This window comes from Alosa alosa, chromosome 13 (assembly GCF_017589495.1).
Source record: "Alosa alosa isolate M-15738 ecotype Scorff River chromosome 13, AALO_Geno_1.1, whole genome shotgun sequence".
Taxonomy (NCBI): domain Eukaryota; kingdom Metazoa; phylum Chordata; class Actinopteri; order Clupeiformes; family Clupeidae; genus Alosa; species Alosa alosa.
Genome location: NC_063201.1, coordinates 5,190,214 through 5,214,320, shown reverse-complemented (window position 1 = coordinate 5,214,320; position 24,107 = coordinate 5,190,214). Strand labels below are relative to the sequence as shown.

General features: G+C 44.3%; 2 protein-coding genes across 3 annotated transcripts in view; both read right to left on the bottom strand.

The window, feature by feature from the left end:
• Positions 1-17,989, bottom strand: part of lipeb (lipase, hormone-sensitive b) — a 32,442-nt gene extending 14,453 nt beyond the window's left edge. The window contains 8 exon segments of the mRNA XM_048260615.1: positions 437-591; positions 863-881; positions 1,233-1,378; positions 2,295-2,385; positions 3,569-3,853; positions 4,489-4,733; positions 11,020-11,100; positions 17,854-17,989. Of these exon segments, the coding sequence (XP_048116572.1) occupies positions 437-591; positions 863-881; positions 1,233-1,378; positions 2,295-2,385; positions 3,569-3,853; positions 4,489-4,733; positions 11,020-11,100; positions 17,854-17,965 (1,134 nt within the window). The 5' untranslated portion in view covers positions 17,966-17,989.
• Positions 17,990-19,605: 1,616 nt separating this feature from the next.
• cd79a (CD79a molecule, immunoglobulin-associated alpha) lies at positions 19,606-23,694 on the bottom strand. Of its 2 annotated transcripts, none has more exons than XM_048261387.1 (6): positions 23,559-23,694; positions 23,298-23,423; positions 22,230-22,598; positions 20,630-20,745; positions 20,449-20,508; positions 19,606-20,302 (listed from the first exon to the last, which is right to left on the bottom strand). In XM_048261387.1, the coding sequence occupies exons 2-6, from the start codon at positions 23,383-23,385 to the stop codon at positions 20,183-20,185; spliced, it is 753 nt and encodes a 250-aa protein (XP_048117344.1). In that variant the 5' UTR covers positions 23,386-23,423; positions 23,559-23,694; the 3' UTR covers positions 19,606-20,182. The 2 variants fall into 2 exon arrangements, with proteins under 2 accessions (XP_048117344.1, XP_048117345.1); XM_048261388.1 differs by having other exon boundaries at positions 22,230-22,505.
• Between the last annotated feature and the right edge of the window lie 413 nt (positions 23,695-24,107).

Genomic DNA, 24,107 nt, shown 5'->3' with positions numbered 1-24,107 from the left:
AAACCCAGAGCACCTCCTTCTCCGCAGTCACTGGCCAGTGTGACTGCTGTTTAGGTTTGTATTCAGAACATCCACTAATGCACATCATACACTGTATGGTGCGCCGCATAGTGAGTCAACACTATATAGTTATACAACATAAAGTATAGGTGAATACAGGCTACAGTGTGTGTGTGTGTGTGTGTGTGTGTGTGTGTGTGTGTATCTGTGAGTGTGAGTGTTTGTGTGTGTGTGTGAGATCTGTGACTGCACTGCACTGACACACACACACACACACACACACACAGTCACAGATACTCACACACACACACACACACACACACTGTAGCCTGTATGTGTGAGATCTGTGACTGCACTGCACTGACACACACACACACACACACACACACAAACACACACAAACATACAATCACACACATATACACTCTGTCCTCACCTGTCCTTCCCGCAACTCATAGGAGATGAGCCTCATCTGGACAGGGGCTGGGCCAATGTGCGCCGAGGGTGGGGTGATGCTGACGGAGCGCTTGGGGTCGGTGGCCAGTGGGAGGTCAAAGGCCACCGGAGGCACCAGCAGCATGCGGTTCCTCACTGCACCAGGTCATGCGCGCATCACTCCCCAAGTGGGAGAGGAGAAAAGCACAACTACGCTCAGCCATAAACATTCACACACAAGCATGCAGAAAACCTGCCGGAATATAAATAGCCTCCAGACCAAACAAAGATATATATTTGGCATATAAAAGGCATATATTTACTCATTTCATTAAATATATATGACAGCGGTTCTCCTAAGGCAGACCTGAGGTTTCTGGATAGTTAATAATGTGAAGGATCTGCCAGTCGCTGCAAGAGGATTTACCGGCAGTCGTGTGCAAAGACTTTATTTTGAGAAACATCTGTATGCATTTTAATTACTGTGGACAGTCAGTTGTACTGTATGTCTGTTTCTATGCATGTTATCTATATAATATTTTGTGCATTTTTTTATTTTGAGTCTGTAAATAAATTATGCATAGTATATAGGCTATTGTAAATTGTAAATAGGCAAATGACAACCAGACACACGGTCTGAGTATGTGTGTGTGTGGGGAGGGTCACACACACACACACACACACACACACACACAGTAATTAAACTGAAGAACAATTATTCTGAAGTCACTGAAGACTCTCGTGTTAGCCTAAAGCGTTCTCTCAGAGAGAGACAGTCAGCGGCGTCTGAGTCTCACCGCGAGGATCTCCGTCTCAGTGATGTTCCAGAAGGACTTCCAGAAGTGCACGTCTAGGTTCTGTGTGATGCGCTCATACTCGGAACCCCGCAGCTCAGGGTCAATGGCATACTTCCCCGAGGTAAACAATGAACTGGCAGCAACACCTGAGAGAGAGATGCAGGGGGAGAGAGAGAGAGAGAGAGAGAGAGAGAGAGAGAGAGAGAGAGAGAGTTGGGAACAGAGACAACAGATAGAGAAAGTGAGAAAGATCATGAAGTTGGTTAATAGGGGGTGGGGGTGGGGTGGGGGACTGGACACCACAGAGGAAACTAAAGGTTTGGTGACCATAATGAGACTCAACTGCATGAGGCGCGTGAAACCCACTCAACAGAACACACTCTGAATCTCGGCATGCAGGACCCACCTGGGGCATGAAGTCTCAGGTGGGGGCAGCACTGGGGGGCAGAAACCAGACTCCAGGGAGAGGGAGGGAATGGAAGTGCAATACAAGTCTCCACTCACACACACACACCCCCAGTTACAGAGGGGAGAGGAGGGGAGGGAGGGGAGGGGAGGAGGGAGAGCATGGACTCACCGTACGGCGCAATGCCTCCTGCCTCCTCTAGAGGGCAGCACATAGCACAAGACACAAGGTTAGGTGGCTTGTAAGTGTGGTCAGTCATGTGTGCACAGGGTGTGGACGGTCTAACATGGGGACTATGTGAGACATTATTTTTGTATCATACAGGATATACTGGTCTCTTATCTAGTTTACAGCTTCATGTCAACATTTATTGTTTGTTTCATGAGAGGACATGTATGTTGTACAAACACACGGCCATTGATATGTGGTATTACCATAGCAACATGGCACTCAAGTGCAGAATAGTCGGTCACATTCGGGGATTCGAGAGGACCTCACTTACTCTTGGAAGACCAATCAATTGCAGTCTTTCTTCAACAGGGCCTTGAAATGGCCTGTCCACACACACACACACTCTCACACACACATACCCCCTCACACTGATAAACACACACAGACACATAAAGAGATACAAACAAAGACACAAATAAACGCACCTATGCCAGACTGATGCTTTCTGTAGTTCTCAGAAAAGGCCACCAATCCAATGGCCATGGTCTGGAGGTAGGGCCGAATGGCTGGAGTAAACTGCAGGAGGGATGGAGAGATGAGAGGTAGAAAAGAAAGAGGAAAGAAAAGAGAGAGAGAGGGATGAGAAGGATGGGAGAAGGCCATGGGGAGGGATGAAAAGAGAAGATCATTTATGAACACCAAGCACAGTACCTCATAGGAAGCAGGGGCGGAAATTAGCGCCAGCTAAATGCTGGTACAGTATGAACGTGGCTGGTAGAGGTCAGACAGAAGAAAAAAAGCTAATTTCCGCTGATGGGAGCATACTGGAGCATACTGTAGTGGGCGGTATGCTGTGGGCACTACAAACACTAAAAGGGAAGTTCTGTTGGTTATTTTAAGAACCATGCACATGTGTGTGTGTGTGTGCAAACCTAAACTTGTATCACAGCTTGTTGGTTGTGGTGCTGCCTTTCCCTGTGCTAGACCAGAAACATAGCCACAGCTGGGGTGCGAGTCGTCGCCACACACACACACACACACACACACAGACAGTGTCTTTTAAGGCACCCTACTGTATGTGTTTAAGACACCATGAGTAAAAACAATTATGAATCTATCTACTGATAGAATCATAGATTCCCAGAGACAACACCATCTAAGGCACATTGTTCATGATAGCATGCTCGGCGTCTCTCAACAGTGTGGATAATTCAGCAGGCCTTGCAGTGGATAGTTAACTGGCTCACTGGGCAGGTCCTCCATATCAAAAGGAGTATGGTGTCTTCTGATCAGGCTCCTAGGCAGCACTCACAGAGGACGTCGTTATGCAAACTCGCCTCGCCCTGTTGCGCTCGTCGTGTCTACTCTCCAATTCCCTTCTCCTCTGACACAGACACACATTTCTGTCTCCACTCACTCACTCACTCCCACTCACTCACTCACTCACTCACTCACAGACAGACAGAGACACACACACACACACACACAGACAGACAGACAGACACAGACAGACAGAGACACACACACACACACAGACAGACAGACAGACAGACAGACAGAGACACACACACACACAGCCTTCTGCTTCCTGTCGTCTCTACTAGTCTGTATAATTGACTACTACAACTAATAAACACACATGCACTCACTCATCTGCCTCGACTTAGACACAGACACACAGACAGACAGACACACACACGCAGACGCAGACGCAGACGCAGACACAGACACAGACACAGACACAGACACAGACACACACCTGAAAGCCGAGGCATCGGCCGTAGAAGCAGCCCTTGTGCATGGAGGCGTACTCGCGCATGAAGCTCTGGCTCAGGCCACTCTCCTCCTGGAAGAAGAGGTTGCCGTGGCTGTTGTCGTGCAGCAGCCGCTGGGCCAGGTAGAGCAGAGCCCGCAGCTGGCACAGGGCGTTGCTGTAGGCCTCCATCTCGCTGGCGTTGTGCGCCACCCGGAAGAAGATGCTCCGCCGGCTGGTGCTGATGTAGCGGCCCTTATGCACAATGTGTAGGAGACAGCAGCGCACCAACTGGGGGGGGGGGGGGGGGGGGGTCAGAGGTCAGAGGGAGATTTTGTGAACCTTTCATAACACTTTTTCTCCCCCCACCAATGATGACAGTTTTAAGTTAGAACCTGCAGGTACATTTAAAAAGGTGGCCACCAGTCAAAATGGCACTTTCACAGGGGGTTTTTCGATTTCCTGTGCTCGAAAACAAATAAAACTGACATATGGGGAACTTTTCTTCCCTTGTAAGGTGATATGCCGGGAGGTTAACTTTGGCATCAGAATACACACAAAGCCATTTACACACACAGAGAGAAAGAGAGAAAGAACGAAAGAAAGAAAGAAAGAAAGAAAGAAAGAAAGAAAGAAAGAAAGAAAGAGAGAGAGACTTATGTGAAGTCAGCTCAATTATCCAGGTAGCAAGCACACACTCAGAGAAAAGACAGCACTTTCTAGACTGCAAATGACAGCATGCCGCTAGCTATTCTGAACTGACAACTGGGAGTAAATGAAAAATACACAATTGACATGTTTTTCACTGTTTTGGCTAAATGTACTCTAGGGGAACCCTAAAGTCTCCGAACTACCCGAAACTGCATTAGATACTTTTAAAATGAACACGCATGTGTTTGCAGGAACAAACATGGCCAGACACACACCTTAACAAGTGAGCGGTAGCCGTTGGCGGGGATGTGGGGGTCGAAGTCGAAGTGGTGGTAGATGGCGGCAAAGCCGGACACTACGGGCTCCAGGCTGCGTGCGTGCTCCTGGATGGTGGTCATGGCATCCACCAGCTGCCGGACGGCGCCCCCAGCTGCCCCCTTGGGGCTGGAGGAGAAGAAGGCGGCGTTCTCCTCACACACGCCATACACGGGCCGCAAAACACCGCCTTTGGTGTCCATCACTGAGAGAGAGGGGGGGGGGGGGGGGGGGGGGAGAGAGAGAGAGAGAGAGAGAGAGAGAGAGAGAGAGAGAGTGAGAGTTGGGAACAGAGACAACAGATAGAGAAAGTGAGCCATCAGATGTAACGTGTATGTTAGTGGGACCGGGCTTCTCTACTTGTCCGAATCACTTCTTTTTCCCCATTTGTCAAAAAGGTTTCCACCAAGCTGTCTACAGCTGAGTGAATGCACTGTATTTGTTTCCTTTTGACACAAACAGCTTGGCTTAAAGATGACAGAATAGAGCATATTACCTTATACTCTGACATGGAAGGCATGCAACATAGAAGGTATGCAACTCTGGCCTGTCAAAAATATGCTAAGATGGCCCCAGAAGTGGCGCGACTGGCTGGGGCACCTGCACCGTACACCGGCGACCCGGGTTCGATTCCCGCCCCGTGGGATCCCACCCTGACTCTCTCTCCCACTCACTTCCTGTCAATCTCCACTATCCTATCTAATTAAAGGCATAAAAAAAAACCAAAAAATATACTTTACAAAAAAAATATGCTAAGATGCTATTTTACAAGGCCATTTACAAATCTTATAATTATGCTAGGGAATAAAACAGCCCATTTTAGCAGATATCTAGCACCCAATCATGCTTATCTGGCACCCACATAAACAATTAAGTGAGCCAATGGCCATTCACGACAGGCTCCAGTAGCCTCTACATGAATCTCCAACTGGAAGGGATAACGTAACATGTGGAGGGAGGCGGTGATCAGAGGGATGGTTTGGGTCACACTCTCTCTCACACTCGCTTTATTCAGATTCGCCTGTTTTTAGTGCCAATTTCAAAGTCCAAGATGTGCATATGAAGGAGGAAACAGCCGTGTTTGGGGTGCACACAGACACAGACAACTGACTGGGTCACTGACAAGTAGAACACAGGAAAACCATGGTGGAACCGTGCGTCATAATGCATTACTTACTAAATCCCTGAACACACACACACACACACACACACACACACACACACACACACACACACACACACACACACACACACACACACACACACTGATTGGTTAGGGGAGGAGTTTTCCTCCTTTAAAAGGCAACGTTTCCCGCAGTTCGGGGCTTCGACTTCATCTTTACTTCACTTTCATTTCTCCACTTTTCATCCCATCTATCTGAGTGAGTGAGTGAGTGAGTGAGTGAGTGAGTGAGTGAGTGGGTGAGTGGGTGAGTGGGTGAGTGGGTGAGTGGGTGAGTGAGTGAGTGAGGAAGAAAGAAAGACAGAGGTGTGTGTGTGTGTGTGTGAGAGTGTTTCCACTCCTGCTGTTGTTGCTTGAGAGCAGACCCATCTTGTGACATCTGGGCAGCTGCAGTTGCCACACGAGAATTTTGCCCCCCTTGCTTTCCCTCCTCTCCTTCCCACTAGCTTTCTTTGGCTCACTTCCTCCTCCCCGAGAGTCTCTCTCTCCACTCTTGTCCTCCCTGCTCTCCCTTCCTCTGCGAGACACACTGCGTTCCACTGCTATGATCAGACAGACTGCTGCTGCTTTTCTATTTCTAACACTCCACGCAGGGAGAAACAGAGAGAGAGAATAAGAGAGAAAGAGTTTTCATCAAAACAAAAGCTCACTGCGTTCCCACGCGTACACCCACCCAGTATGACTCAGCTCAAATCCCACCATAAGGACAGTGCTTGTGGTGTGTGTGTGTGTGTGTCAGCCTACTTCATTTCTCCCCCTGGCCACAGTCACTGTTGCTCAGGTTTGATTTCATCACTTCAGTGGTTCATGATTTGCTGGTCTGGCTGCCACCGCTCACATCTGTGGCGAAGTGCGTTATTCTTCACCACACGCCCTCTTCTCCTCTGCCCTTTGCCCTAAATACCCCCCTTCCCTCCCCCTCCTGCCCCTCCAGCCCAGCCCTGACACCACCACCCTCCAGCTGTGCTTTTGCTCAAGTTGTTTTTCCTCTCCCCTTCTCTGTGCACATCGTCTCTTCCCATGATGCATCACTCTCCCTAGAGGGCCCAGTCCTCAGCCATCACTGGCAAGAGGTTGCTGATATCTTTTGTCTCTCGGTCACAATGTTCGTGTCTACAGTTACAACTAGAGACAAAACAAGAGAATGAAGAATGCATTTCTTATGTGTGTACATCAATATGTGTAATGTGTGTGTGTGTGTGTGTGTGGGGGGGGGGTTGTATGAGGTTTTCCACTAGGCTGCATTTAGATACAAACTGTATGTAACAGGTAAATTACTTTGACAGGGCAACCTCCTTTGGTACTGAACAATGTCTGAGCACAACAGACAGCATGTATTTGTGTGTGTGTGTGTGTACACCGTTTCATGTGTCTGTGCTGCAGCAGTGGTGGCTGATCTGTCAGCTGCTGCTAATGTCTATTTACAGATAAGTGTGATTCCATTAAATCTCTCTGAACCTACAAGCGTCCCAAACTCCAGAGATTTCATAACCACATCCAACACTCTTGTGCATTATAAGCGCTCCCAGAGATGCAGAGACTGCACACACGATCGCTCAGAGGAACTAATGGTAAAAAACAGAAAAATACGCAGTGAGAGAGAGAGAGAGAGAGAGAGAGAGAGAGAGAGAGAGAGAGAGAGAGAGAGAGCAAAAGTAAACTGAACTGGTTGTGGGTTTGAAAACAGAAGGGAGTAATTTGGTCGCTAATGCTTGCTGAACAACCGAATAAGACTAAACCCTTAACATGCAAGTGCATGTGATTGAGTCACTTTGTGCTTTCACGTGTCGGCATGTGGGTGCAGGAGAATGACAAGCTGCCCACACTAATAAGAGCAATAATCAGATTTACGTAGTTACACTTGGACATTGACACAGCAGTTTCCAATAGGAACTTCAGGACATTTTCCAGGCTTAACAATGAAAGCAGGCATTTTTATTTTTAACACATAAACAGCGATGCTTTGTTCCAAGACCACTACAAAATAAACAGCTTATTTCTACCATTAATAAACATCAGGCTACTATCCAGGTGGACATCTCTGTCCTGATGCAGGACAGGTTTAGAGGCAATGGTAGGCTATATTTTGACCACTGTTATACGTTGACCACTGTTATACATATACCTGTGCAGATATGCTATGATTTTACAAACGTCAGTCAGAATGTCAGCTAGACTAGGGCATCAAACCAGCTTGGTGGAGTTGTATGTCTGGTGTCTCATGGAAATCTACAACTAATGCCCATCATCAATCATTAGTTGGGAAAAGTTTGTGTAAACAGACCCTGTGACTTAAGAGCCGTCACACAATTAGTGGTGGATGGACACACACACTTAGCACACGTACAGGGCCGTAAAACCTACAGAACCCCACAGAAATAAAAACACAAGGCAGTGTGACCATGAGACAGCCATCTAGCTTTCCCTCCACTTGACCACACACACACAAAGACACAGACACACACACACACACAAAGACACAGACACACACACACACACACACACACACACACACAAAGACACACACACACACACAAAGACACAGACACACACACACACACACACACACACACACGGCTTGGGGATCATGGTTACCTCCAGCTAAGGCTCTGTTGTGGACTACAGTACTTACTGTTGGATTACCAACGACTTTCAATAAAGAGGGGGGCTGTACGGCACGCGCCCCCACTCCCCAAATCTCTGCCACTACCTGATCCCCTTACACAACCAGCCTACTGGCAGCTATGAACTGTGTTTTTCCCCTCAAACACACACCTCTCTCTCTGGATGCCCATGTAATGCTGTTGAAGAAAGTTCATTCCAGGTATTAGGGGTGGAACCCCCTGTAAACCACCAACACTGAAACACACACTTTATTTCTTTCTCTCTCTCTCTCTCTCTCTCTCCCTCTCACACACACACACACACACACACACACACACACACACAGCTGAGCAGTTGCATAGTGTGCAAAGTTCAACAGCAACCCACTGAAACCATGGCTAATCACAAACATCTGATGGAGGGCGTAAAATGAGTACAATTCTCTGTGTACTTATCATGATTTGAAACCCTTTACACACCAACAACAGCACTGTCTGTCACTGACAACAGTGTGTGCTAGCTTGCTTTGGGCAATGTGCTTCGCAGTCTTATGATGTGAAGGGTTTCATGACATTATTGTGGGGAGGGTCATCCATGGACGCAGAACTACCCAAAGACCAAAGAGTGCATCTGGGCAGTTAATGGGAATGACCGCTGTTTATCTGTTCTTCACAGACAGACAGATACTTTATTGATCCCCAAGGGGAAATTCAAGATGACATCACGTGACCATCCATAGTATAGATTCTATACCATCTAAATGAATTTGAAGAGAATACGAAATATGTCAAAAAATGGTATATCGTGTTGTTTAAGGTGCCACTGAGTCAATACCAAGCACTTAGATGGTAGGTCATTGCCTATTGCCGGGAGGTTAGCCAGAATCGATGACAAACTGTTGATACGCAGCTCGTCATCGATTCAGGCACCTGTCATCTGTAACAATATATTCTCTGGTTTACGTACTGCTCTATATCCCCAGTCAAGTGAATACCTTTTAGCGTTTAGGCAAAACAAGGCATTTGAGGACGTCATCTTGGGGTTTTCTATCATTTTACAACCCAAACAACTACTCGACCGCTAATCGGTAACCGACAGTTTAATCAAATCGCTAGTTGCAGTTCTACAACAGAGCATTAGGCCTACATGAGGAAATACTAGTCCTATTTTAATGGCAAATGGTGGGTATATAGGGACAAATAAGAATGTAGAGGGACAAGATCTGCACACTGTATTGTGAGCTCCAACAATACACTTTCTTTTAGTCTAAAAAGGCAACGTTTCGATCTTACAGGATCATCAGACCTGATGGTGATCCTGTGAGATCGAAACGTTGCCTTTTTAGACTAAAATAAAGTATATTTTTGGAGCTCACATACAGTGTGCAGACCTTGTCCCTCTACATCTCTGGCATGCTTTGTCTGGCACTGGTAAAAACATATTTTGGATGTGCGCACCACTTCTCCACAAAATGGTGTAACGACCACAGACATAAATACACTTGCAAAATCAAGTAAGTATAGAGTGAGTATGGACAAACACAAGAGTTTGTTCAGTTCATTTACACAAAAAGGTCAGATTGTGGTGAAAAAAAAAAAACGATATAAAAGTATTTGATAATGAATTTTAATTCACATGACTAAATGAGAAAAGATAGTAAATTAGCATGACTACTGTGTGATAAGAGCAATGATAAAAAGACATGGCCTTCGTCATCATAAAACATAGGCAAGGCATGTGTTATATTGAAAAACCTTTTTTATAGGAGTGCCGGTCTGTATGGCTTGAGATGCATTAACCAATCAAACACTCAGTAAGATGATGGTGTTTTTTGTGTTTGGTTATCACGCACCATGAGTTAACTGTCTCACACCTCCCCATGTGCATGCCATCTCCACTTCAGTAACCAGAGAACTCCCACACACTGCGCAGACAGTTCAACCTCCATGCCACACTCATGTAACGACACAAGTCTGAACACCCTCTACCATGTCACCAAAATAACAAAAGCAGTGTGTGCCAGACTTCGCATACCAACCAAAATAGTGCCCTCTGCTACAAACCTCTTGAGTCAAGAGTCTTGACCAACATTCAAATATGTCGGGGTAGGAACGACAAATAGATTCCAACCCAGTGCTCAGAAAAGACAGGCAGACACAGACACACACACACACACACACACACACACAGAAACACACACAAAAGCAAACACGCGCGCGCACATGCACGCACACACACACAGTTGAACTCAATCCAAAATCTTCCCAGTGACACTCCAGAAAAGTAGGGGGCCTTGTCTAGATGACAGGCAATGTGCAATGAGAAAGACTCACTTTCCCCCACACACCACTATTCTGCAGTCACTGCTGTCCACGGACACACACACCAGCGAGCTTGCTCTTGCCACATCAAAGATGCACGAGAGGTCATCAATAAATCATCCAATCAAATAGCAAACCCACACACTGCCATCCAATCAGCAAGCCACTGACACCTGCATTATAACACCAGGTTCTCAGAGTCACTAACAAGTTGACAGAGACACACAAGGGATGGAGAGAGAGAGCGATAGAGATAGAGTACAACAGTGACAGGTGACGGAGGGGAGGACAGGAGAGATGGACACCAATGGCATGCACCGCGGAGCAGAAGGACCACATCAGCCAAAAAAGCCCAGGACCAGGAGACGTTTCTTTTGCTTTACCCTCAGTGTCGACACTCATTCTCCGGTCCCTGTCCTGTGGTTGTCCCTCCATAGCCAGCCAGAGAGTCCGACTGAATGTGACTGAGAGGAGCGATACACAGAGACAAAGAGAGACGAGTGGGGGGTAAATAGGAGAGAAAGAGGAGATGGTCTGTTATGATTGGACCCTCTCTCCTTCCCTCCCTCCCTCTCTGTGTCATGTGAACCATCCTCTTAGTTCCCTTTTGGTCCAGCACTGACTCATGAGGTGGCACTTTTACTCATCTGATCTCTGAGCTTTCTTATACCCCCCCACACTTCTCCTTTTGCCCAAAGAAGCCACTTTCCAGAGAGCATGACCATTTTACCCACATACCAACAGTCCCTGGCCACCACGTACTTGTCTTCTCACACACACACACACACAAGCATTAGACACACACACACACACACACACACACACACACACACACACACACACACACACAGACGAACAGTCAAGTACACTGGGTGTTGTTTGTGTGAAAGATTGTGGTTGTTGTGATCCAAACTGTCCATGCTTCCTCCCCAACTTAGGGACAACTCCAGTAACCTTGGCCGTCATTGGTTGCTGAGATGGGTGCTGCCAGTGACCTTCACCCTAATTGGCAGATGTCGCTTCGCCAGGATCTAACGCAGCACCCACCGACAGATGAACTCTGGCACTGTGTTTGTGTACAAGGTTGGATTCTCGCTATATGCAGTCTGTGAATGTGTCTCATTTTTATGTGCAGTCTATGAATGTGTGTGTGTGTGTGTGTGTGTGTGTGTGTGTGTGTGTGTGTGTGTGTGTACAGCTCTGTTGGTGTGGACCAAGCTCAAACAGTGTCCCTAAGGGCACACTACACTGTGGCCCACTGATTCTGGGCAGACACTGTCCTTGTTGTGAAGCTGGTGGTCAGCTCATGCAGGTTCAAAAAAAAAAAGCTTTTGGCCATTTTGTTGATGGCCCTGTGTGCTCTGTACTGCTCTTGCCACTCCTTTGAGCCTCTCCAAAACATTGAGATGATTTTTTCATTGCATGACATGCACAAGTTACAACAAAGAAAGTTCTCCAAAATGCAGCTGAAAACGGCTAGAATCCAGAAAAACAAATTGCCCAATTGGACAAACAAACGAGAACTGTGTTACATTGTGTTACAGCAAAACTGGGAGGAAACTGGTTGAAAAGGGTGGTTGAGGGATGCATAGACATACCCATTTCACTAGAATTCAGACATCACAAGTGGCTTTTAAAGGAACACTATGCAGTTTCAAGTATTTTTGGCAACTGTATGCTCCCCTAGAGTGGCGATATATTTATATTTTACTCTGCTGTTGTAAATGGCCTACTTCTCATGGCCTGTTCCCCCCTGTACACAATGAAAATGTTTTTGTTGTGAAAGTGAAGGATTAACAACAGGCAAATCACCAAAGAGTTATATCTACTGACAAGGTAATGTTTCACGATTCTTGCGAGATGTCTTCGGGTTTACTCTACTTGAAGTTGCATGGCTGGTTCTCTCGTTAGCGACTCGCTACGGCTATGCTGTATGGCTATACTAGGTGAACGATTCCCCTTTTACAAGTTACCATCAAATTGGCTTTGTAATGGTTATATTTAAGGTGAAAATCTTGCATAGTGTACCTTTAAACCATGGTTTCTGCAGGTTTCAACAAGTTAAAAATGTAAGACCAGCTTTACGGGCTGTAATGTTTGAATCAGTTATCAGTTCCAAACTGATCCAGTTTGTAGTTGTTTTTTTACATTGTTTTTTATACATCGTGATACATCTATACCGTTGAGAGAAAGAACTACAATACCGAAAACTACAGTTTAAGCTGCAAACAAAATTCAATTGACCACTGTAGAAGTAACGTTCAATGAGCATTAAATGAGCAAAAGCATTTAAGACCTAGTGTATAATATTGTAGGCCACTTAAAGGCCTACATTTCATATTATTACATTTTAGACTTTTTAAGATCCTGCAGAAACCCTGCAAACAAACCACTTACTGAGACTGTGGGCAGTCAGCTGTGGCTAAGGCTCTGAGCTGCAATGCAAACTTATAACACGGCTCTTACTCATCAAGCCTAGTTTGCTTTACCAACACACACACACACACACACACACATCTACTCTACATCTACAGTCTAGCAACCTAAATAAAGCCTGGGAATGCTCAAGAGGGAGACGATTATTTGTAATGTAACTTACCATCCATAAAGCCACTGACAAAAGTTAGATCCAGTATTTGTTGGGACAAGAGACTCTGCAGAGGTGCTGGCAATGAACAGTGTAAAAACACAGGCATGTGTTACAGCAATCATCTAGTCTGCAGTCTTCAGGAAACTGCTGAGGTGTCGCTTGGCAAACATTGTAAAGCTTCTCTTATTTGCAGAGTGATGATGTTCATTTACTGATGATGATGATATTCAAACTTAACCATTAGGCTATATCATCCACATCACCAAATAATAGCCTATGCCTATTGTACAAAGGTGACATTCTACCAGTCTGTAGTGTATGTCTGTATAATCTTTTTTATTTCTGTACTCCTGGTAATGCTTCTAAACAGGATTGAGAGAATGCACTTTGACTCTGGTCCCATGGCCTGGTGTGGCTTCAGGTCGACGTCCTGTGGTGTTGCTACTGCATCGCAGGCAGCATCAGCAGACAGGAAGGGACAGCTACATACTTTCAACCATTCAAATTGATTTTTTATTTTTAAATCATCACGATAAGTTGAATAGGTCTCAAGGCCCTTTACAGTCTGAAGTTGGTCAACATAAAGAAGGAAGTGTTACTCCGAATGTGCATGCATGTTCCAATGGCTAATGTTTCCAGAAAATGATGTGAAAGTGTTAGTATTGCCAAGTGTGGGAACATGGGACCTTCCTACATGTGTTTAACCCAGAACCCACACTCATACAATTCATGTAAAAGCCATGGTCTAGAGCAGAGGTTTGGAAGTAGCCTGTGTATTAATTATTTACATACGCATTCATTTGGCTGATGTTTTTATCCAAACTGACTTACATGTGTCAAGTGCCACTCTCTCCAGAGCAACTCAGGGCTAAATGCCTGCTCTACGATAGGAATCGAAATTACACTGGCTAATGCTCACCCAGCTCCTTAGCTATTATTACACTACCACTACACCCAAAAAGCCCAAATAAAATAGCAATGCCTATACCCACAAATGCTGTAAGGAGCACAGGACACACTATTATTCAGCCGATGAATGGTTGTACAGGAATGCTGTGACCTCTTGTTCATCTTATGCGGCTAGTCGACATGGCTGTCCCCTGAATCAGGAAGGAAAACGATGACATCCTGTGATGGACCTTTGCCCTGCATACAGTGCCGCTGCCTCTCCAGTGACGGCCTGGTCCCTACATCTCGACAGGAAACGTGGAACAATACTACACCCCACCGTCCCAGCAGACACTGAGCTTCTCTCCAAACTAAGACAAATCTCAAGGCTTTAAACTGACCAGAAAAAACAGTTCGGTCTGTGATTTGTGGTCAGTGACACTTAGGCTTATCCTTACAGCAAGCAGGTAAAAACTAGTTAAGGGGGGATCCACATAAATCCACTCAGTTCACCAAATGTGAAAAAACATCAGGGAGTCATATCAGCACTTGCTAGGCTAAGGGTATCTTCTCCTACTGCCCAGTGCAACGTCGTGGACCTAGATCTGCCCCTGCTGCCTTTCAAGGATTCAGACAGTCTGGTGTTGTGCAGAAAAATGTAAAGGTTTAGAACTTCACCAACGTACCCGCGTTTAACTATAGGCCTACATGTTAGGCCTGTCAAACTCGATTCCTTTTAAGGATCCGGGTTATTCTGAGTCACTCACTAAACTGATCCGGGTTGAACGAGTCACTTGAGTCACTTGAGTCAATCCTGATTCAGTCCTACGTTCAAGCAGTGCCGTGGGGTGCTTCATTTTGTTAAGTGCCTTCTCGTGTTGGATGTGGATCCTCCATGATTTGAAACCAGGTTTTTGCAGCACTTGCATTTAGCCTTTAGAGTTTTGCTCTCCTGGTCAAAGTGCATCCACACATTGTTCATCTTTTTGGTGCTCATGTTCAGAAACTTTGATCTTATTGACAGAGAGGGTAGCCTATATGATAATAATTAATTATTTGTTGTTGTTTTGTTAACAATAGAAAAGTTTGCCTAGGTCTAATGCTACTCTGCTACAATGTTTATTACCACTACTACTAATAGTAGGGTACTAGGAATCTATTCTAATAAGTATTATAGGCTGCTACTAGGCAACTAATATTACTATTAATCATGGCTATACTGTTAGGTAGCCTAATATAATATAATATAATATAATATCATATAATATAAAATAGCCTAATATAATAGCATCAAAACCTCCACCCACTCACGGGAAAGAAAGCAGTTTGAGCCAGACTGTTTATTTATTGTCTTAACCTAGCCTAAGCAATTGACTTTCAATGTAGACATAGCTACAGGAACGTAGAAATGCCCTGCAGTGAATAAATTATTATTATTGTTATTATTATTATTACTACTACTATTCTTATTAGGCCTATTATTATTATCACCTTGACACGAGTAGAAACTAGGCTACTCGCTCGTCTACAGATCCACTCATGTAGCCGGCTGATTCGACTGACTCGCACTCATAACAACATAACGTAACCGGTCCGCCCAGCTGATCCAAATGACCCAGGTAGGCTACTCAAGCAACTCCATACAGAGCTTGCAATGTTTCGGACTGTCTTCACGACCTAATTGCATTTTAAAGTAGGCTATGCGTGCAGAATATATGTTATTTCAGAAGTGAACGCATGGCTTTTGTTGTGGATTTTCTTTTAACCTTGACGAGGAGTTACTCGCTCCTCTAAAGATCCACTCATGACAACGTAGCCGGCTGATTCGACTGACTCGCACTCATAACAACGTAACCGGCCCGCCCGGCTGATCCGACTGACCCAGGTAGGCTAGCCTACTCTCCATACAAAGCTTGCAATGTTTCGGACTGTAGTAGGCTATGCGTGCAGAACATGTTATTTCAGAAGTGAAAGCATGGCTTTTGTTGTGGATTTGCTTTTCACCTTGACGAGGAGTTACTCGCCCCTCTAAAGATCCACTCATGACAACCTAGCCGGCTAATTCGGCTGACTCGCACTCATAACAAGATAACGTAACCGGCCCTCCGGGGTGATCCGACTGACTCAGGTAGCCTACTCAAACAACTCCATTCAGAGCTTGCAATGTTTCGGACTGTCTTTGCGACCTAATTGCATTTTATAGTAGGCTATGCGTGCAGAACATATGTTATTTCAGAAGTGAAAGCATGGCTTTTGTTGTGGATTTGTTTTTCACCTTGACGAGGAGTTAGGCTACTCGCTGCTCTAAAGATCCACTCATGACAACGTAGCCGGCTGATTCGGGCTGACTCGCGACTCATAACAACGTAACCGACCGCCGGCTGATTCGACTGACCCAGGTAGATACTCAAGCAGCTCCATGAGCGTGCAGTTCGACTGTCTGCACGACCTAATTGCATTTTAATATGCTACATCTATACACCAAATCTAATTATGTCTAGGCTACATATAGAACATTGAATGTTATTTCAGAAGTGGAAAAATGGCTTTTTTGTTGTGGAATTGCTTTTCACCTCGAGGGAGGAGCTAGGCTACTGCGCCTCGCAGATCCACTCATGACAACGTAGCCGGCTGATTCGACTGACTCAGTACTCAACGTAGCCTAACCGGCCGGCTGATCCGACTAACCCGGATTGCTACTCAGCCGCTCCAATCTGAGTCTCATGGTCTGTGAGTCTGCAATGTTTCCGGCTCTGCGGGAAGTTAACCAGTTATCTCGGACTGCCTGCTCACTCAGTCGCTTGAGTAAATTTGTGGAGTTGTGGTTGCCTACGAAATTGTTACATTTTTGGCAGTTACGATGGCTAGGGCTAGGAGGCTAGCTAATGTTGCAAGAGGTTTGTGTGTGGCGCTGTTTATCGTTTTAGATCGAATTGTAGTAGGACTCAACTGATCCGAGTTAATGATACTAGAGACTCGCGACTCATGGGTTAATTTAAAGACACGGGTGAAAGATCCGAGTGAATCACGACTTAAACACCTTTACTACATGTAGCCTAGCCTAATTGACATAATTCTAGCGGTTGGTGGCAGTGAGCCTACATGACCAACGATAATCATATTATTCCAGTTCACGTTATCAATGACTGGTTGGTACACTCCTAATGTAAACAAATAGCCGTGTCCTAAGACGCTCATTGATACTTATTACAACTTACACTCATGTTTAAGGCCATTGCAATTGCTGATTACTAAGGCATACATTAGAAACATTAGGCTACTTTTTGTCACTGAACAACATTAACAAGCACTGTAACGGTAGCCTACTGACAATAATTGTTGTAACGTTGTCATTCTGATTGCGGCATTTAATCAGAAAACGCCGCGTAGATTCGGCATAAGAAAAGTATCCTACATTAACAAGCACTGTAACGGTAGCCTACTGACAATAATAGTTGTAAGTAACGTTGTCATTATTCTGATTGCGGCATTTAATCAGAAAACGCCGCGTAGATTCGGCTTAAGAAAAGTATCCTACAATGTTGTCAGACTTTCATCACGGGTACAATCACAGTCCTTGGTAACGTAACATAATCTTTTGGTTGTCAACAGTGGTTTGCTAACTCGCTAGCTATCCAGTATTGGCTTTTGATAAGTTCGTGTGCTACACTACAGTTCCTAATTTCACCAACATATCCCCGACAAGAATAGTGACAGTTTGCTTAAGATAAGGATTTACCTATGGGGCCTTCCTTATTGCGCTTTGATGATCGTCTTCCATTCACACCTTGTTCATGCTTGCCGCTTTCAGCTTTCTTGCCAGACGCCATCTTTCCAAATACTGTACTCATTCTGCCAGTCTTATCCTCCAAAGCAGTCATACCTGAAAAATAGCCACACCTACAGCCCAACGCAGAGCCAATATGTGGCTCGCATACCGTTCATAAGCCAATCGAATTCTTCTTATGATAAAGGAAACGCCCATTATTCCAAGGCTGCATCTGGTTGCCTCTACATAACTCCGTTCTTGGGATAAAACGAATTATAAACTAAAAGTCTGCATTTCTGTTAGAATAATATGGGCTATTTAAAACTAATTATGGGCTCTGTAATGGGCTATTCAAAACTCACAGGCAAGTGCTATGACTGCCAGCTATGATTGCCCAGACAGGGAGGAGTGGGACACTAATACCGGGAGAGTTCAAGCTCAAGCGGACCCTTGACCCCCCCCCAAAAAAAATAAATAAAAAATAAATAAATAAATGTATATATTAACACCATTGTATCAGTAGCCTAGGCTAAGGTAGGTGTAGGTGTCTTTCTCGCCATTACATTGTATCAGTAAGGTAGGTACAATTTGGTGTCTTTCATTTTAAGAATGGTAGCCAAGGCTAATTTTCTCTTTACTGGTCTAAACTGGGCTATCATTTGCATTCACTGAGTGAAGACAAAACATGACTGACGAGAAACAAAACGTTGGCCACGTCCTGGTAAGTCCCGTCTGTTAGATCTTTGGATCTGGTGATAAGTTGAGTCGCAGCCGTCCAGGTTGAGCCCGTCATAGACAAGAAGATTTTACTGGCGTGAAACTGGCTTATCATTTGCACTCACTGAGTGAGGACACAACATGACTGACGAGAAACAAAAATCACAAGTTCTCAAGAGTTGCCCAAGGAAAAGAGAAGCGGTGGGCCTCACCTCACAGATATTCTCCTCTTCTCTCTGCTTCTTCCTCTTCAGCTATGTGAGTTTCTTCGTCTGGAAAGACACAATAAAAAACAGTTCATCCACCAAGGACAATTACAATATTACAATATATTCATGACATCACATCAGTAGGTGTAAATTGGTGTCTTGTAGCTAAGGCTAAATTTCTCTGTGAGTATCTGTAGATTTCCGAGTGAATTGTAAGGCATCTCACAGTTTTTGGACTACCATCTGTGTTATTTAGGCCACCAGTGGAAATTGGAGGATATGTGGATATATGCATATTGCACATGGATGCATTATGTTTTCTTTTTTATTAGTTAAAGGCACCCTTAACAGTTTTCAAACAGCAATATCAGGCACTTTTAAGCTCACATTAATCAGCCCAACCCCTAAAACGCCACAGGCCCACCAGGAAATCCTCCGACTCTCCCGATTGCCACTCCACCATTGCTTGAATTCAGGCCTAGGCTACTAAACTGGTTAGCCTACTTGGTCTCTTCTATCATCTCTTTGGATAAATGTGATAGGCTATTGTTCATTATATAGGCTAGGCATATCCTCTGTTTGAAAAGGGAAAGAATGTTTCCAAAGAAAAGACAAATATGTAGGCATCAAACAGCGTAGCCCTTTTTAGCTGTGAAGTCCATCAGGGAAAGTAAGATTTTGCACCTTCTCTGGTAGGTCAGATCTGCCGGAGACTGACATACAGTAAGTGTGCTGATTCATCAAATAATAAAAAAAACACTAGTAGGAAAGGTCATTATTCTTGGTTTATTGATCATGAATTTCCACATACCAAAGACATAGTCTATATCTGACAATGAATACCTCTCAATGATCTTTGAAGAGACCTTGAGTCATTTTTCATACAGCCTGTTAGAACTCATGAAGGTTTAGGCCACCACAGGAACTAAACAGTAAAACCACAGAAAATATAATCAAAAAGAACATATAGCATAATCAGGTAAAAATATTTCTTAAACATATAGCGTAACACAGATCTATAATAATAACAATAGAAGTAGGGTAGAGTCTATTTATTATCTAAAAAATATTGTTATGTTATCGGCACTGCAGATAATTGTCATTCATTTGCATGCATTAAACTCTTAAGATTTCATCTGTCGAAGTAATTTTGACCTGAAGGGGAAATTGTGTCTGGTACTTCTTTATCTCATCCAATTTATGTAAATGACTAGTTAAGACCGACATATAACTCAGTACCATACAATCGCATCTTGCAGGCATTCAGGGGTACAAAATTAAATTTCTGTGACAAAATGATCTGATTTTTGCATTGATTTCAGGCATGTACGCCACACACACAGTTTACACGTCAGCACACTTTCATGATTCGTTCACGGCTTCTCGAATTGAGTATCGTCCTCAGCTACGTTGGCCACGTCCTGGTAAGGCCCATGTCTGTTAGATCTTTGGATCTGGTGATAAGTTGAGTCGCAGCCGTCCAGGTTGAGCCCCTGTCATAGACAAGAAGATTTTACTGGCGTGAAACTGGCTTATCATTTGCACACACTGAGTGAGGACACAACATGACTGACGAGAAACAAAAAGCACAAGTTCTCTCCCAGAGTTGCCCAAGGAAAAGAGAAGCGGTGGGCCTCACCTCATAGATATTCTCCTCTTCTCTCTGCTTCTTCCTCTTCAGCTGTGTGAGTCTCTTCGTCTGTAAAAGACACAATAAAAAACAGTTCATCCACCAGGGAAAAATGTCGGACATGTCTCTTGTCTTGCTTGGTTCAACTGATGATGAGGGAGGAATTTGACTTCAGTCTGTCTGTTGGTACCTTTCCCAGCTGACAGATACCCGGAATTAGCACACTGAACAGCAGCAGCACCCCCTCTATGGTGATGATGCTGTTTTTCCAGCTCTCACTGATGTCCAGGGTTCGCGCCATGGGAGCTGAGGGATGTAAAGATTGGGTTAGACACAGCCTTGTTGTGATGGCCACCCGAGGAAAAGCCTGTTAGTTCCACTGGCTTTCCTGCAGCAGCGCCATGCTTCCACATATGTAAGAGCGTGAATGGAGAGAGTCAGAGGGGAACAATGTGAACTGTACATGTACAGCTTGACACTGGGAGTTGGTCCTGAAGAGAGGACCAAAATTGTGACATTGAACATTATGCATAAAAACATCTTCCAACATACTGGCATGTCATTGAATGATGTTCAGATCAATTAGAGTGTGTTTGTTTTGAGAATTTGTGAGCAAGTTACAAAAAAAAAAGGAAGTCAGAGGAAAGGAAATGAAAATCATTAGAGGTAAAAAGCTTTGTTCCTTTCAAGGACTGTGATACAAGGTTCAATAATGAGGTGTTTATGGTGTGCTGCAGCTCAAGCTTAGCCTACTATCTGGCTTTAGCTTGTTCTTATCTTGTTCTCCATATCACATAACACAGTGATGACACAATGTGCAAAATCAAGCTCTAAAGAAAACACAGTAGGCTTAAGGCCATGTCTTAAGTCCCGTCATGTGACACAATTCTATGAAACCACAAATCAGTTTGTGGCTGTATGGAGTTTAGCTGGGAAAACTCAAGCCAGGGAAATTCACTGGGAATTACATCATAATGCGCTCATTGAGTGGATGTGCATGTTGCGCTTTGCACTTTAATAGATCCTTGTGCATGGGCATGTTGGCCAAGCCTGACTGGCACCAGCCTACCACGTGGAGAACAGGCTCAAGAGTGTTTTAGTTAGTAAGCCCCGAGAGGCCGTAGGTTCCACTGATTGCAGAACAGCTAAGGGGTGTTGTTAGGCACGGAGCGGAGCAGAACAGTTGTTGGCTGTTCTAAAATCAGTGGAAACTAAGGCCTCAAGTGGCGTATTGCTTTTGTTAAATGGTTGCTACTTATATCTGGCAAGATTTCATAAAATAAAGGCACAGCAACGAGAAATGTAACGATTTATTCATGATCTTTCTTCTGCCAAGAAATATATTTCCTCTATCTGAATGGTTCCCAAGCAATGTCAAGACACAGTTACTGTACTCTAACTTTTGTTGTGTATGAAGTTGTCGTAGCGCAGTACTATAGAACGAAATGCGGTAAAGGTGTAGCCTATCTTTCTGTTGGATTTTACAACAGCATCGAATGCAGTTCAGCCAATCACAGTCAAGGACTGGAACTATCAGTTTCAGAATAGGTTTTAACACCTCGTTCCTTGCATAAAATCCTCTCTAACATGCCCCCATTTCTGAAGGAGCTCAGCAGTTCTGTATCTGCATTTGTGGTTAAATCATATGTGTAAAAAAGAATAATTGGGCCAGGGTTATACGTTTTAAGAGATAAATATTTCTCCCAAATGCACAACACACACACACACACCCCAATCACTTTGCAGATATTAATGACAAACAGCAGACTACTGTGGAGAGTTCTACTCACTGAAGACCTGCAGGTAGGTGCCATGTGAGTATATGCACTGTTCGCCTCGGGAGAAAATGCACTGGTAGAAGCCTGTGTCATTCAGCTGCACATCTTTCAAACTCAGGCTCTGGCACCCAGACTCTTGGCTCTTCTCCATGGTCACACGGGGGCCGAGTGTCACCGGCTTTGGGGTGGTGATGTTGTTGGGGATGTCTCTCTGATAGCGGATGACCCAGGTGTGATTGACAGTGGTGGAGTTGACATAACAGCACTTCAAATCGGCAGCACCATTTACTTGGACCCGCAGAGAGGGCAGATCAGCCAGCAGTTTGAGATTGAGGTTTTTTTTGACACATGCAAAGACAGGTGGGAATACAAAGTGGCCCACTAAAGACAAGTAAAGAAGAGAAATGTTCACATCAGTATTGATAAATCTGGAAATATATGCGAGCAAAAATAAACTTTCTCTCAACAGTTTTATCCAAAGATAAAATGGAAGACATGAATGCATCTTGTGTGATTTTTTAAAATACTTTAATCTAATGAAATTTGCTTAGGGAGAATAACATCAAGTTGAACAGAATAGGTTACTGAAATGAAGTTGATAAACAGAAAGATAAAAATGAATTAAAAGTGTGACAAAGAATCAAGACTCAAAAATTAAGCCTGGGAGTTGGACCATTAGAATTTCTCAGTAAAGTTTTATTCCATTAGTAGCTTTGAGAAGAAAGCCGGAGGAGATTCACAGATGTTTGTGGGGAAATAAGCTCCACTGAAGCGGAACAGAAACGTTAAAATAACGGCCACGCTGCACATGTTTGCACCACACAGAAGCAGAATCAGTATCCTAAAATATTTAGCCCCGAAATAGTTAGCCCCTTGACAATTCAACTGCAAATATGTAAATATATAAAACAAATATGTAGACAAAGTAAAATGGTATGTTGTTTCAGAGTATGAACACACTCATTTTCCCCCAAAATAATACACAACTGCAATATTCTCCGTGATATTTTTACACAAACACACACACACCACAGATTGTATATTACATCTTTCTAAGTAGGCATGACTTTAGTTGCTTACCTGTACCAACACAAAACAGAAAAACAACTGTGATGTCCATCTTTCTTCCGATTGAGCTACTCTCAAGCCTAGAGTTGGGTCTCCACATTAACGCTCACGTTGACGTTCAAGGAGTCTGTCTTCTCCCTTTGTGGAGCACAAACCATGAACCATACTCAGACATCCACACACAATATGGCTGATGGGCTTCAACTTGCTTTTACCTCCACTAACTCATCAGTCAGATCTCAATCTGAACTTTAGTTAACACAGGTGTCTTACCCGTCAACGATTTACAATATCCTACTGATGAAGGTCAAAGGCCGATTCCCTTCGAAGCTCGTCTTGATGGATCGGAGTGATCTTGTGGTTTGATGTGAATTTGGAGGTGCAGCACCACAGGAGACAAGCTTGATTGGCTTCACTGTGCGCCTGCATCTGCACGAGCAGCAGAAGTCGTACGGGTGAGAGTATTTCCTGATGTTCAGTGTAAGCCCACGGGTCCAGCCCAGTCAGTCATCTGTGTCATTTTGATTTTCCCTTGATGACCTGAGCTCTTGAAGGCCCTTGACCCGACGTCTTTCTGCCTGTGACAGTGGCTCTCTAGAGTAACTGCTGATGCGGGGTTGTCTGGAGGCTAGAGCTGCACAATACATATTTTTTTACATTTTGTTTTCCAAGTAATTTCAGTAGAACTGTAATTGGGTATTGTTATTTGATTTATCTTTACTCAATCAAAACACACCTACCATTTGATTAATATGACCTGAAATACACAATTAGATGGAGATATAGCGTTTTGGAACCAAACTCTTCATATCTAATTAAGAT

What these genes read in the sequence shown, in the direction of transcription:
- cd79a (XM_048261387.1), bottom strand. Translation starts at nt 23,385, where the DNA reads ATGTGGAGACCCAACTCTAGGCTTGAGAGTAGCTCAATCGGAAGAAAG. An exon ending in TCTGTTTTGTGTTGGTACAG is followed by an intron (nt 22,599 to 23,297) that starts GTAAGCAACTAA and finishes ACTTGTCTTTAG; the next exon opens with TGGGCCACTTTGTATTCCCA. An exon ending in AAGAGGAGAATATCTATGAG is followed by an intron (nt 20,303 to 20,448) that starts GTGAGGCCCACC and finishes TGTCTATGACAG; the next exon opens with GGGCTCAACCTGGACGGCTG.